Genomic DNA, 16,592 nt, shown 5'->3' with positions numbered 1-16,592 from the left:
TAAGGTCTAATTAATATATTACTATATAATAAGGCCTAAAAGACTTCCTAGACATAATATAAGTACTCTTTAAAGCTAGTAGACCTTATAAAGATATTATTATAGTATAATAAGCCCTTAGTTTATCTTAGAATCTTATCTATATACTACTATATATAGATATTACTATTCTTATAGCCTATAATAGGTACCTAGAATATATATTAGCCTCTATATATAATAATTATAAATACCTATATTAAGTCTAAATATAGTTACTATTAATAGTAAAATACTATAGTGTTAATAATAGTAATATACTTAGTATAGGCTAACTTACTTATAATAGTATCTTATTATTGTATAGGGTATATATTACTTAAGGCCTATTTATTTAAAGGCCTTATATCTACTACTATACACCCTTTCCTCTTATTACCCTATTCTTATTAGATAATAAAGATAGGGAATATAAATAGCACTTATATATATATATATTCTAGCTTACCTTTAGTAATAAGATTGTTGACTATTATCTAAATAATCTTCTATTCCTTAGGACCCTATAGATATACCTTATAGCGATATAAGAGCGTCTCTTCCTAGCCTAGCTTTAGGCGTACATATATATATTCCTCTAGGGGTACTATAGTAAAGCCCTTATCCTTAAAGAGTACTATATAGTCTATAACTAGCCTATATAGAGCTATATTTTACTATTATAAGCTATTATAATAGATATTAATACTAATAGGATATATAATTATATTTATCTTAAGGGCTTCTAATACTATAGTAAATTTACTATTTTCTATTTTACTAACTACTACTAGCTCTATTACTAAGTTAGCTTACTATAGTTTAATAGTATATACCTAGGCCTTTAGGTATAGGAGGTATAGCTACCTAAGCCTTATATATTTATATAGCTTTATATACTTTAGTAAGTTATTATATACTAGTATATAGTATATATCTTATTATATTATAGTAAAGAAGGCTATAATATTAGGTATTATTTAAGGTTTGTATATATACTATACTTATTTAGCGCCTTTAGTAGCGTTATATTAGACTAGTATTAATATAGTCTTTCTTAGTATTAGGACGATATATAAGTTAGCTTTAACCACTACTATACTATATTACGCTTAAGCCTATATACTTATTAGTATACTTATATATTAGTAGCTATATAAGATTACCTTTTATTATATAATTAATATATTTATTTATAATAACCCTAATATATCTATACTAAGTAGTATATTAGCTTTTAACTTAAGTACTATAGTTATATTAATTATTTAATATATTATAGCTAGTATACTATCCTACTATATACTAGGAAGATATAGTAGAAAGTATATATACTTTATTACTATATACTAAGCTTACCCTATACTATATAGTTATACTAGCTATACTTTTATAAGTAGGGTTAAGTTAAGATAGTTCTTAGCTAGCTATCTTTTATTTGCTAGTATAACGCTAGAGTTAGTATTAGCATATATATTATAAAGTATACCTAGTATATTTAGGTCTAGGTAGACCTAGAAGTGTAGGTATAACTAGCTAGAACCTTATAGTACTTAAGTTATTAGGCTATATATAACTATTACTTAAATAATCTATAGGGGTGGTTATAATCTAGGAGATATATTCTAGAAGATATAATATATAGTTAGTAGTACTATATTATATTTAATATATATACTTATAGGAGGGTTATTATAAGGAATATTAAAGTAAGTGAAATCTTAATTATTTAAGCTAGTAGTTATATTTAGATAAGCTATATATATATATTTATATAAATTATTACTAGAACTAAAGGCTTAACTATAGATATAGCACTTAGTTATACCTTATATAGTAGTAATAAAGTAAGTATTAATAGTCTCTTCTAGCTTTTTAGCTAAGGCGTATACTACTATAGCTTATAGATTATTAAAATAATCTACTAGGCTATATTCTTTTTCTTCTAATAGTATATCTATAGACTAGTTATCTCCCTAGGTTATACCTTAATCCTCTATTTCCTTATCTTACTAGTATATGCCTACTATCTATTATAGCCTACTACCTTAATTATATCTACCTTAGTTATATAGCTAGTATAGAGTATAATATAGGGGATATATATTATTCCTATACTTACTATAGTTATTATTATTTTTTCTAAAGCTATTTATATTCTATATACTACTACTAACTTAAGGCGGGATACCTATATTACTATAGAATAGTCTAGAGGGGGTTACCTATAGGGCCTTCCTTATATCTTATAGCTACTATATATAGCTTTAGCCTTACTATATATATACTAGGGGTAGGGATTGCTAGCTATCCTAATAGCTATTTAACTACCACTATCCTTACTATCTATTATAAGACTAGCTATAGTTATTATATAGCCTAGATAGGTACTATACTACCTAATCTAAATATAGTATATAAGACATATTATTCCGCTTCTACCTTATAAGATCTTTTATTATATCCTATTACTCTTATAATACTGTTATAAGCTATAAGGCTGTGGTATTTAGTACTAGTAGTAGTAGTAGGCTATAGATTATTAGGTTAAAAGAGTTATATACTGTCTAAAGCTATACTTACTAGCCTAATTTATAAGCTTATATATCTTTTAATACTTATAGGGTGTATATTTTAATACTATAGCTATTATATATATCTATTAAAGTATATTAGGCCTTTACTAGGTCTTTAGTAGCTTTTACTATTAACTTTTACTATCTTTTAATAAGACTAGTATAGATATCCTTTATAGATATATTATAAAGTAGTTATTAGTCTACTATAATAAGGTAGCTATTATACTATTAGGCAGCTTTACTATATAAATAGGTTACCTAAATATCCTTAACCTATTACTTACTATAGCTAATAATATACTACTTAAGCTAGTCTATAAATATATAAATATAGATAAATATTAGATTTTTAGTAGCTCTTATAACTTAACTAGTCCCCTATTTATCCTAATATTAGAAGTCTAGATTAAAAAATCTAATATTATTTTTATAAAGCTTAGTTAGCTTAAGCTTACTAGCTATTACTATTATTACTATAGATACCGCTAGCGTCTCCTTATAGTAATATACTAGGGTTAGTTTTATAATAGCTACTATCTATACTAAGGCCACTAGGGAGAGTATACTAATATCCTATAGTAGGGGATTACTAGAAGGGGGTATACTTTCTATCTAGCTTACTTAATAGCTTACTTAATAGCTTATTTAATAGCTTACTTAATAGCTTATTTAATAGCTATCTACTTATAGATTTAGGGTTATCTACTATCTAGTGTTTATCTATATATAATAGGATAAGCTAACTTCTCTAAGCTAAGTAATAAAATTTAAGAAGTTTAGGAAGGATATTAATAAGGGGGTTAAATAGGAATAGGTCTATATTAGGAAGGTGCCTAGTAGGCTAAATATATATACTTAGCTTCCTTCCTTTTACTATATTTATTCTTTAGATAAGCTAACGACTTAGGTCTATATTGCTTATCCTCCTACTTCCTACCTTTCCTACTCTTCTTACTATATTTATTCTCCTCCTTAATATAGCTTAGGTCTTATTAGGGATAGCTTTATATAGGCTTAGTAGATAAGCTACTTTATAGGGACTATATAGTTTCTTATAGGTATATATATATTTATATAAGTTCTCTAGGCTCTTAGAATAGTATATACTATACCTAAGTTAGGGGGAGTCTCTTCTTACTTATCTATCTAGTCTTATATATATATAATATAGGCTAGCTAGCTTATAATATAGGCTAGATAACCTTTATCTATTTCTATATATAGTAGCTTAGTGTTAATATACTACTTAGCTTATTAAAACTAATATATTTTAGCTAGTATTTAAGTTAACTAACTTAGCTAGATCTACTTTTATAATACTAGTATTAAGGGGGGGGGGGAAATATAGTTTAGATTAAATTAAGGGGGGATATAGTCTAGTATGTTAGCTATAGCTAATTATAGGTAGGAAAGAAAAAAGAAAAACGAAAATAAATATCACTATTAATAAGAGCTTTAAATTTAATAAATTTTAATAGTCTCTAATAATCCTACTAGTATTACTACTATTTTATTAGGTATAAGAGTTTTAGCAAGATGATAATATATTCCCTAGCTTCTACATAGGTGGCTTATGGCCCTAAGAGTGCTGTGCTGCTGTGCACGTGCTGTGCACGTGACAGTTCAGTCAGCGACCACGCTAGAGTCTAGGATGCTGACGCCGGGTAACTAGCTCATGAATGTAGAGTCCGGTCCGCGAGAATTTTATCTTCACTAATCTAGACACGGGTTTTGTCGGTGAAAAGAACGAACTTTTAGTTGGGAACGTGTAAGCTTTGAAGTGTTGTAGCCTGCCCTGCGCCTCGGTGCATATTTCGTCCAATGACTTCTGTGGCAAGTGCTGTGGCTGGCGAGCGCCACAGAGTCGGAGTCGGCTGGAAAGTCGGGAAATGGTTAGGAGTATGACAGCTTGCGGGCGCTCCTTTTATCAATCTACAACAAAGACGGCAATGTATTTTTGCTATTATACTCTAAATTCTCCAAGGTGTTGTCGTAATTACGATGCGGAAAGCGAGGGATTTTATCCCGCGCGTTGGCCCTTTTATGATTCACTCTCAAGGTGAAGTCGGCTTCGGCCCCGTGCCATGTCGCAAAATCGGTCGCATTTCCCGACTTTGCCACCCGACCTGACCAGTTTATCAGATTGATTAGATTCTGCAAAACCAGCTGACCTCCGTAGACATCCATGAACAAAGAGAGATCTGCTCCGGTATTTGCCGAATCCTTCGATCTGGTAATATGACGAGTTGCAACGTATCTCATTTGATCACGCCGTTACCACCCTGCGCTCAGATTGGCCCGAAGCCGATTTACATTTACTAGCCAAACTCGGGCGCTATTTCCCGATTTCTAAAATGCATGTATAAGACGAAGATCCGGCGCTGCTTCATATCCAAGCAGCAACAAGCTTACCTTTTCAGCCTCCAACTCCCCTACATTGCCGCCCCCCCCCCCCCCGAAATAAAGGGAACTCAAAGGAGGATAGACAAATCAGCGACAACGATGGCAGCCCACGATTCCCAGGCCCTGCAGAGCCAGCCAGAAACCGCCCACCACCGCCGTGAGCCGGGTCTGGATGAGAAGCAGGAAAAACACGCGGATGCGTCCAAAAACACGAGCGACGACCTCTCCAAGGCACCCGATGGCGGCCTCGAGGCCTGGCTAGTGGCGGCAGGCGGCTTCTGCATCTTCTTTTGCTGCCTCGGCTTCTCCAACTCGTTCGGCGTGCTGGCCGACTACTACCTCCAGCACCAGCTTCGCGGCGTCTCGCCCTCCAAAATTGCCTGGATCGGCTCGCTGGCCATCTTTTTGCAATTCTTCTCGGGCATGATTGGAGGGCCGTTGTTTGACCGGTATGGCGCCAAGGCAAGTCCCCTCTTCTCCGGGCTGGCCGTGTTAATGGAGATTCTAATCGCTTGCGCTGCAGGTTATCCGGCCGGCCGCCGCTCTCTACGTCGTCTCGATGATGCTGCTCAGTCTTTGCAAGGAGTATTGGCATTTTATGCTCTGCCAGGCCGTGTTGCAGGGCACTCTCATGGGCTTCTTGCAATTCCCCTCCATGGCCGCTGTCTCGCAATACTTTGATGTGAACCGTGCAGCAGCCATTGGCGTCGCCGTTTCCGGCTCTTCAATCGGCGGCATCATCATGCCCATGGCCTTGTCCAAGATGCTCAATGGCACCAATCTCGGCTTCGGATGGAGCATTCGTGTTATTGGCTTTCTCATCCTCCCCTTTTTGGCGTTTCCTATGTTCGCCATCAAGGCCCGTCTTCCACCACGCTCTCGGTCTTTCTGGCTTTCGGCAGCCTTCAGAGACGCCAGGCTGATTGTCTTGACTATTTCCATGTTTTTTGTATTCATGGGAATGTTCCTTCCTCTCTTCTTCATCCCCACCTACGCCACGATGCGAGGCATGGAGCCGACGCTAGCTGGTTACTTGTCTGCAATCCTCAATGCTTCTTCTACCTTTGGGCGCATCATCCCAGGCATTTTGGCGGACAAGGTCGGTAAGCTCAACGTGTACTCGACCGGAGCACTAGCCACTGCTATCGTCATCTTCTGCATGAGTGAAGCCACAACGAATGCGGCTCTCATCGTGTACTCGATCGTCTTTGGCTTTACTTCTGGCACCATCATATCTGGTGCCTCAGTTGCCTTCACTGTATGCTGTCCAGATGTCAGGGATGTAGGCACCTACGCCGGGATGGGGATGGCCTTAGGTGCTCTTGGAGGGCTTATGGGCCCGCCTCTGGACGGCGTCATGATTGAGCATTACAAAGGCGACTTCTTCCAGGTAGCCATGTTCAGTGGCAGTGTGTGCCTGTTTGGTGCTTTCATTGCATTTGCGAACAAGTGGTTTACGCCGCAGGGTCTGTGGGGAAAATCGTGAGAGGCAACAGGAGCTTCTCACCTAGCGTTGCAGCGCAGAGAGCCTGGCTGTTCTGTAAATTACCTAGACAAAGAATCGCTGACTTTGAGTATTACCTAGAAGATTAATTAGAATGTCATCAAAGAGAAACATTATCCAGTTTTGCACAATTAAATGGCGACAAAACGCCGTCTTGTGACCAGGTAGCGACAATGCAGTAAATACTCAATCGAGGATCAGAGTGGTCGCTGGCTGATTGCCTGAAACATTTCTACAGGAAGATTGTTATCTCTACTGCTCACTTGTTCCAGTCTCCTCCTAGCCTATCCACAGTACGTCGATTACCGCTGCAGGCGTCAACAGCTCGCCACTCCTACGTATTTCCTTCACCGTCGGTGCCATGGGAGCCGGATTCGTCGTGATCATCTATCTATGGGTAGCTCATCCAGCCATTTGAGAAGCGACATTTGTATTGAGAAATTTCCTATGACTATACGATTTAACTGGACCGTGTAAAATTAATTGATTGCGCTATGCTTTGCAGCGCGCCCGAGCAATACATGCAACGACAGGTAGGCTACCACTCCAGTCAAGCACATTGCACTGATGACACCAAAGCCAGTGAGGTACTTTGGGGCGTCTGCAGCCGGGAAAAGGTATGCTCCATAAATCTGAGCCAGGTTTCCCAAGGCGTTGACAAGTGCCAGAGACACAGCTTTCGTCTCGTTGGGCATCGAAGAGAACGTCACAGACGCGTACGACAACGCGAGACCATTGGAAGCCCAGAGTCCCGATGCCATAATGACGAGAAGGGCGTATCTTGCCTTGAAGTTGTACACGGCGCAGATGATGACGGAACAGAGCATCGCGATTGTCATCATAGCACCGAGCATCACGCCTCGCCACTTGGAATGCTTGTCGGCAACATAGCCTATGATGGCTGTTGTCACAAATGCTACACCAAATATAGGAACCGTCATGTACTGCGCATCCCTCGATTCGTAGCCAAGGCCTTTGACCAAGGTCGGGTAGAAGTAAGATAGAGTGGATGATCCAACGATAGCCTATGATGCATTGACAGTTAGAAACCAATCATGTAGCTATGACTGCGACGCAAGGTAGTCTTGTACTTACCATATAGCCAACCACTAGCAGCCACGTTCGCCAGTTTGTCACGCTCAGCTTCAGGGCCTGCAAGTGAGTCAAGTGCGGCTGTTCTTCTGTGCGGTTGCTTCGCGCATCGACTTGCAATCTCCGAATCGCCAGGCTTCTCTCCGCTGCGCTGAGCTTGCGGTCCGACGTGTTGCTCGGGAAGTCTGGCAGAATAAAGACTGCCAGCATGGCAACGCCCAAGGTGCCCGCACCCTCGACGATAAAGAGCCAGCGCCAGCCATGAATACCATGCACATTGTGCAAGCCGGTAGTGATGGCACCGGCAAGGAGACCACCAAAGCAACCGGATAAGATGGCGGCAGAGATGAACACGGCAAAGCGTCTGCTCTGCTCCTCTTTACGGTACCACGACGAGAGAATCATGAGCATGCCGGGGGCAAACCCGGACTCCAGGAGGCCCATGACGAACCGAAAGGCGACAAGAGCGCCGTAGCTGGGAGTAAAGGCCATGCCAATAGTGACGGCACCCCAGAGGAACATAATGGTGGCAAGGTAGCGACTCGGCCGAGTTCGGGTGAGAATCATGTTTGAAGGAACTTCAAAAACGACATAACTAACGAAGAAGGCGGTCAAGGCGATGGAGTATTTGTTGGAATCCAGATTAAGGTCTTTGTCCATTCCGGCGATCTTGGCATTTCCAATACTGAAACACGACGAACGCTCTGTTAGCAATTGAAGCGTAAACGTGGCCAATTGTGAAAACTTACTTAGTTCGGTCCATGTAGGACAACAAGTACATGAACCACATGCATGGCAGAATGTACAAATCAATCTTCCGGACGAGCTTCTTCTCCTGCTCCAATTCTTCTGGGGTCAGCGCAGTATCCATGACAGACGAGTGCTCGGAGGTCTCCAAGACATCATGATGCTCGCTCTCATGTTTCTCCATGCTGATAGAATATAGCGTGTTGTGTTTTTATGAGTCAGGAGATCATGTGAGCCCACTGTTCAGGAGGTTGTAGTAGTATCGCAGGGTTCGTCAAAGTCAACGAACCAGTGCCCCTTTTATCAAGTTTTTCAGCATCTCGCAGCCACGTACTAGACAAATAGTCAAAGGGGAAAATGGTCTCATGGCTGAGAAGTGTTTTTCGATGCCGATCCAGCGTTGGTAGAAAATCGTGGAGACTCCGGAATCCAATGTTCTTGGAAGCTAGTGTTTTCCGGGGTAGTTGCGGGGGAGCTAAGGTTGGATTGTAGGGTACATGAGACCCCTCTCGAGCCCACAGAACCCACACAATACATTATCATTACACATAACCACAATAGCATAATAATTAGTAGTAACACCTATAAACCTTTTTTAATAATAATTATAATAAATTAGGCTTTAGCTATACTAGAATTTTATTTTTATTTAGTTCTTAGCTTTAATAGAAACTACTATTCCCCCCCCCCTTAGGTAGTTAGGCTTTAGTAAACACTACTACTAGAAAGCACTCTTCTTTTATTAATTTATTAAAACCACTATTAAAACCACTATCGCTATTACCTCTATCTACCTTCTATTAATAAAAACTAAGCTAGAATTGCTATCGCTATTGCCTATAAGTATCGCTATCGCTATCGCCTGCGAGTATCGCTATCGCTATCGCTATTAAGGAAGGCTTTTTCGCGATAGTGGTAAGAAGAGGGGTTATATCTTAGAAGGGCATATCTTAGAAGGGCATATCTTAGAAGGTTATATCGTGGAGGTTATATGTATTTTAGAACGTTAAGGGATAATTAGTAGTAAGGACGCTACTATCTATAATAGCAGCATATTATAGGGTATATGAGACCCCTCTTAAGCCCATAGAACCCACACAATATATTATCATCATACATAACCACAATAGCATAACAATATATTGCTACCATTTTGTTAGGCATAAGAGTTTTAGCAAGATAATAATATATTCTCTAGGCTAAGTAGGTAGCTTATACCCTAAGTAGTACTTATATATATATATACATATAATATAAATAGCTCTTATAAATTATATAAGTAAGCTAATATAGATATTAGATAACTAGTTATAACTAAGAGTAATTTTATATAGTAGAGTTAAAGAATAATATATATTAGAACTTATAGCTATTTTTACTTTATTCTTTTTTAACTAAGAAAGGAAATTCCTTCCTTTTTATATCTATTTTCTAGCTTAGCTAATTAGCTTAATTATACTCCTTTAGTATATCTTTTTATTACTTAATTTTATTAGTAATTAAGATTAGTTTTTTTAAACTTAACTTCTTTATTTATATACTATTATCCTTTTTTAGCTTTTTATTATAAATAAGTCTTTAACTAATTATATATATTATAATCTCTATTTAAATTATAATATACTTTTTAAGTAAATTCTTTTTTTTTTTTTATATTATTTTAAAAAAATATTTTAGAATTTAATTAAAAATAGTATTCTTTAATAAATTAATCTTTTATAACTACTTTTATTAAATTAAAGAATATTTAAATCTTTTATATATATAGTTCTTTTTAATCTTATTATAATTACTTTATCTTTTTTTTCTTTTTATATTTATTAACTTATTTATATTATTTTCTTTAATTATTTAAAAGTAAAGTAATAATAGCTTTAATAATATATTACTTTTTAATAATATAATCTTATTATAATATATAAAGTAAAATACTTTTAATAATTATATAAGAGTATTTAAACTACTTTTAATTTTTTAAAAAGTTAATTTTTTTTCTTTTATTTATTATCTTTAATATACTTTATTTTTATTCTTCTTTTACTTATAAAGAAACCTTTAATTTTAATAATATTATTAACTTTAAATATACTATTTCTACTTTAAAATATTTATAAGGTATTAATAACTTAAATCTAGTAAAGTAGTCTTAGCTTTTAACTTCTATAGAGGTTTAAAAGGTTAATAGTATATTTATTATATTTAATTTTAAAAATATATACTATTTTTTTTAATTATTTTATTTTTTATTAACTTTTAATCTTAATAATATAGACTTAAATAATATTATTATATTATCTTTTATCTTTTTAGGCTTAAATAATATTAATAACTATTCCCTTATCTTTAGTTTAGTTAAAAAGAATACTTAAATATCCTTAAAAACCTAAAGAAAGTTTATAACTATAATTTAAATAATTATATATACTTTTAATAATCTTTATAAAGTCTTATATATAATATATATATATTTCTTTATAAGAAACCTTTAAAGTTATAAGTATTATTATATTATAACCTTAATTAATATTATTTTTCTTTATTATAATAAGCTAATAAGTTATTACTTTAAATATTATATAAAAGGAATTTAATATTAAATTATTAAGTTTATACTTCTTTTCTATTCTTTTATTCTTAATTATATTCTAATTAAGTCTTTTAAGAATCTTTTCTTTTTATATATTTTATCTTAACTTCTAGCTATAAAAAATAACTTTCTAGATAATCTTAAGGTTATTAGTTTTTTAATTATTAAAGAAATAAATTCTTTTACTTTTATATTATTAAAAATTATAAAAAAGCTTATAATTAAGTCTTTTTTTATTAATTAATATTAAACTTTATAAAGTTTTAAGGCTTATAAAAAGAAATAGAATTCTATTTAAATCTTTTTTAAAATAATAGTAACTATAAGTAAGTATAAGTCTTTTAGTTTATTTTATAAATATAAAATTATATTTAATACTTATTTAACTAAATTAAAATAGTATAAAGCTATTATAGATTATTTAATAAAAAATCTTATTAATAAATTATAAGATTATTTTATACTTTTCTTATATTTTTTATTTTTCTTTTTTTTATTAGTATTTAAAGATATTATTACTAGGTTTTAGTTTAAATTAAACTCTTATTACTTTTAAACTTTATAATCCTAATTAAATCTTAAAAATAAATAAATAACTATAATAATAGGTTTTTTATAAATCTATTTACTAATATATCTTTTATTAGAAAATATAATACTTTAAATAATCTATATTAATATTCTTATTAAAGCTATAAATAATAAATATTAATATATTATAATTTAATATTAATTCTTTAATTTCTAACTATAACTAAATAAATTATTTATTAATTATTATAGAAAATTTTATAAGGTAGTTTAAGAATAATATCTATTTTTTAGAAAAGATATTTAAGTATAACTATTTCTTTTATAGTATTTTAAAAAGCTAATAACTTAGCTTTTATAGTAAAAGTTATTATTATACTTTAATATAATACTTTTTAAGCTATAATTCTTTTAAAAAGGATTATAATAAATTCCTAACTAGATCTCTTTATATCTAAATTATTAATATATAAGGTATTATTTACTATTTATAAAATAATTACCTTTTTATTTTTATTATATATAATATAATAATCTTTAGTATTAAGAAGATACTAAATAATATAAATAACTATATTAAAATATATTTAAGATAGGTTTATTAAATAATAAGATAGTATTAATACTATAAATATAATATTTATTTTTATTATAATTAATATATATAGGATTAACTTAATAATCTTTTAGTATCTTTTTACTTTTTTTAATATTATTTATTTTATTCTTTTAATAAATTATTATTATAATAAAGGAGTTTAAACTTAATTAAAACTAGTTATTTTAAACTTAATTATAATCTTCTTTATATATACTTTATAAAAGAGTTATACTATTTTCTTCTTTTAATTATAAATAATCTTAATTCCTAAGAATTATAATACCTCTTCTTAATTATATATTCTATATTTTTAAAATAGCTTATAAGTAAATTTATTCCTTTCCTTTATAGCTTCTTTTTTACTTAAAATAATAATATTATTAATAAAGAAAATAATATATATTAACCTTTTTTTATTAAAAAAAAAGTATAATTCTTCTTTATATTATATAAGCCCTAGCTTTATTAATATACTAGTAAATTCTAAATACTAAAGGAGTAGTAAGTCTTATAACCTATAAAGTACTTAATTTAATAGGATATTATAATCTACTTCTTTAAAATTTACTAGTGAATTTATTATTTCTTAGAATCTTAATAATAGCCTATATAAGACTTTATTTAATAAGTTCTATTTATTAGTATATAAAAAGGTATTTTTAATATTAAACTATTAAGAATTAAGATTATATTTTATTATAAATACTATTATTATTTAGAAAGTCTATATTATTAATATAGTTATATATATTTCTTTTTAACTATTAATTAACTATAAATCCTTTTATATATAGATTTATACTTTATATTTAATTAGGACTTTATTAGTATTAAATTTATATATAAATACCTATTTAAAAGGTAGAGTATATTCCTTTTTAATATTTCTATATATATAAGTCTAGGTTTTTATTTTATTAAAAGCCTATATTTTATTAAGACTTATTTCTTTAAATTAGGTTTTAAAAGTATACCTTTTAATCTTATTCTACCCTTAAGGTAGGGGTAGTAAATTATTAATATAGTATAGTTACTTATCTCTTTTAATATTCTAAGTCTAATTATTATTTAATTATTTATCTTAAAATATATATTTTAGTATTATAAATAATATTTATAATTCTTTATTATTATATTTTTTTAGGTTAATATAGTAAGGATTAGCTATATACTTTTTCTTTTTAATAATAATTTCTAATAATTAGAGTATAATAAAGGCTAATTTTATTCTTTTCTATACTAGCTTTTAGCTATTTTTAATCTTTCTTTTAATCTTTTTACTTTTATAAATAGTTTCTTTAAGAATAAAGATTAAGCTTTCTATAGTTACTTCCTAAATTTCTAATTATAATTTAAAGTCTTTTATAACTATATCTTATAAATATAGATTATAATTCTTCTTAATAGGCTTTTTTTAAGTTATTAGTTTATCCTTATTAAGTAGGTATAGACTTATCTTTCTATCTTAAATAATAAAGAGCTAAATTCTTATTTTCTAGGTATTTTCTATATATAAATCTTATAATTCTAGTCTTATTTAAAGGCTAAATAAATATATATATATTTAGTTATCTTCTTTTACTTTTAAGGCTAAATTATTAATATCTTTTTCTTAGCTTATATTTTTAAATAATTCTAATATATCCTTAAATAAAAGTATATTATCTATTCTATTACTTATTACTATTTCTATATTATTATTATTTTTAGTTTTTATTTTTAATATTAAAGATAATATATTACTTTTTAAAGTTTTAATATTACTTAAGTCTACTTCTTAAGTTTATATAATATATCTATTAGATATTATAATATCTTATATCTTATAACTATTTTATTTAGATTTATTTAAATCTTATAACTTATTTTAAGGATTTAGGTTAAAGATAGTATTTTATAAAGTTATTAAAAGAAAATATTTAAGTCTAAATTTTATAATTAGATTTTAACTTTCTATTTCTATAAAAAATTTTATCTTTTTCTTTAATTCTAACTTAATAATCCTATTTTTATTTTTTATTTTTAAAGAATAAAATATATTTTTATTAAATTTAATATTCTTTATTATAATAATATAATTAAGTTAAGATATCTATATTTAGTATAGGTTTAATATTATATAATTAACTAAATAACTAATATATTCTTTAGAATATACTTTAAAGTTTCTTTTATTAACTCCTTTTTCTTATTTTTAATTAAAAAGGTATACTTAGTATTTATATATATACTACCCTTTTATACTAATCCTTTTACTAATTATATATTTAGTACCTTATTTACTCTCTTTAAACTATAAATTTATTTTTTATAATAGTAATTTATATTTATATACTTTCTTTAGGCTATTTTTAAATAAAAAGGTAGCTATTTTTATTACTTTAAACTATAAAGCTATAAATAGTCTTAAAGATATTATTAAGATAAGTATTTTCTTAATAACTATCCTTTTAAACCTCTTATTTAACCTATTTAGTTTATAAATATATACTAATATAACTTTAATCTTAATTCTTAATTCTTTTATCTATTTTTAATACTTTATAAGAGTATCTTTATAGATTATAGCCTTTTTATTATTATATCTTATAATAAAAACCTTAAAGTTAAATTACCTTTTAATCTATATTATAAAGTTCTTAATTATAAAGAAAAAAGTCTTAATATTTTTAAAAGTAGTTAAAATAGAATAAATTAAATTAGTATATTTATCTTATATTATTAAAAAAAAGCTTATTTTATTATAACTTAAAGGGTATTCTTATAAATCTTACTTAATTCTCTTAAAAGGTTAAATAATAAATATATTATTAATTTCTTTATTAATAATATTTTCTATTAAAGTAATACTATATACCTTATAATCTAGATATTATATTTTAATAATTTAGTTATTAGTTAATTCTTAAATTAAAGCCTTAAATAATTCTTTTTTAAGGTATTTTAATTATAAATATTATAAATAATTATCCTCTTTTCTAAAAAAGGATATTCCTTTTAATATATAATTAAGACTATATCTAAAGGTATTTAAGACTATTTTTTAAGATATTAGCTTTTTTAGTTATTAAATTAGTTTATATTTAAAGAATAGAATATTATCCTTTTTATATAGTTAAGCTATATAATAATTATTCTTAAGTATACCTTTCCTTAGAATATTATTATAACTATTAATCTAGAGCCTAGTTTTAGCTTTTAGGATATTAGTTAAGATTAAATTTATATAAAAGCTAAGAATATAATAAATATTTATTAAATAAAGGTTAATTCTTAATTTATTAAAAGTAATTAAGATATATTTTATAATTCTTATTTCTATACTAATAATAATAGATTAATAATCTTTAGCTTTAATTAAGATATTTTATAACTCTTTATAAGAATCTAGCTTAAGAAGGCTTTTATTATTTATAATATAATATAAGCTATAATTATCTAAAAATATACTTTTATAGTATAGATAGTAGTTTCTATAGATAATAAAGAATATATTCTTTATAGGTTTAAGAGTATTTTTAAATAGAATATATATATTATATTCCTTTTATAGCTACTTTTCTTTACTTATAAATACTTTAAGAGTAGTCTATTTAGGTTTATTTATAATTTCTTTAATTTTCTTTATTTAGAATTTATTTATATTTATATTTAGTTTAGAAGAATCTAGATATACCTTTTAGATAATATAGTATTCTTCTACTTATACTTTAATTCCTTTATATTTTCTTTAAATATATTTATAGTAGTTTATAAAGTCTAATTTAATATTAAATTAATCCTTAGTAAAATACCTATATTAATAAAATCTCTTTTTAAAGATATAGCCTATTTAAGTATTATTTTCTTCTTAATTATATTTAGAAAATTAATAATAGCTATTAATCCTTTTATATTAAGAATTTAATAAAATAATACTATTTAATATACTTTTTCTTATATTTAAATCTAACTTAGTCTATTTAATACTATCTTTTTAATAATTATAATTTATTTATATTCTTTTTTTACCTTTTATCTTACTTTTTTAAGATTTAAGGTAATAATAACCTTTAATTCTTTAAGAATATCCTTAAGAGTATATTAATTATAAATAGCTTTTAATTCTACTACCTTTATTTTAATAGTTTTTTAAGCTTTTAAAAAGAGTTTAAAGTTTATAATAGTATTAACTTAAACCTAAATTAGATTAATATTTTCTTACCTTTTTTTAATTATAATTATTATTTCTTTTTAAAAATTTATTATCTTTTTATAAATAATTTTTAAGTTTATATAATTAATATTTAGGTATTTATCTTTATATTAAAACTAAATAAACCTAAAAAGCTTTAAATATAAATTACTATTAAAATAAGGTTAGTTTAAGTTTATATAGTTTTAAATTTACTTTAAAAATATATAAGCTTTAAAATAAAGTTTTTATTTATATTATTATTTTAATTCTTTAAGCTTAAAATTAATATAAATTAAAATAATTATAGTTTTATTAATTAATATATTAAAAAAAAAAAATTAAGAATATTTTTA

General features: G+C 28.2%; 2 protein-coding genes across 2 annotated transcripts; one reads left to right on the top strand and one right to left on the bottom strand.

The window, feature by feature from the left end:
• Positions 1–5,099: 5,099 nt before the first annotated feature.
• Positions 5,100–6,486, top strand: CCM_08259 (MFS monocarboxylate transporter, putative; the record flags this gene model as incomplete). Its single annotated transcript, XM_006673398.1, has 2 exons — positions 5,100–5,585; positions 5,611–6,486. 2 exons carry the CDS (start codon positions 5,100–5,102, stop codon positions 6,484–6,486), a joined length of 1,362 nt encoding a protein of 453 aa, XP_006673461.1.
• A 497-nt stretch (positions 6,487–6,983) lies between these two features.
• CCM_08258 (vitamin H transporter, putative) lies at positions 6,984–8,527 on the bottom strand (the record flags this gene model as incomplete). The annotated part of the gene is made up of 3 exons (XM_006673397.1): positions 6,984–7,529; positions 7,600–8,281; positions 8,346–8,527. The coding sequence occupies 3 exons, from the start codon at positions 8,525–8,527 to the stop codon at positions 6,984–6,986; spliced, it is 1,410 nt and encodes a 469-aa protein (XP_006673460.1).
• Between the last annotated feature and the right edge of the window lie 8,065 nt (positions 8,528–16,592).

This window comes from Cordyceps militaris (assembly GCF_000225605.1).
Source record: "Cordyceps militaris CM01 unplaced genomic scaffold CCM_S00007, whole genome shotgun sequence".
Classification (NCBI taxonomy): domain Eukaryota; kingdom Fungi; phylum Ascomycota; class Sordariomycetes; order Hypocreales; family Cordycipitaceae; genus Cordyceps; species Cordyceps militaris.
This window is presented reverse-complemented; position numbering and strand designations above follow the sequence as displayed.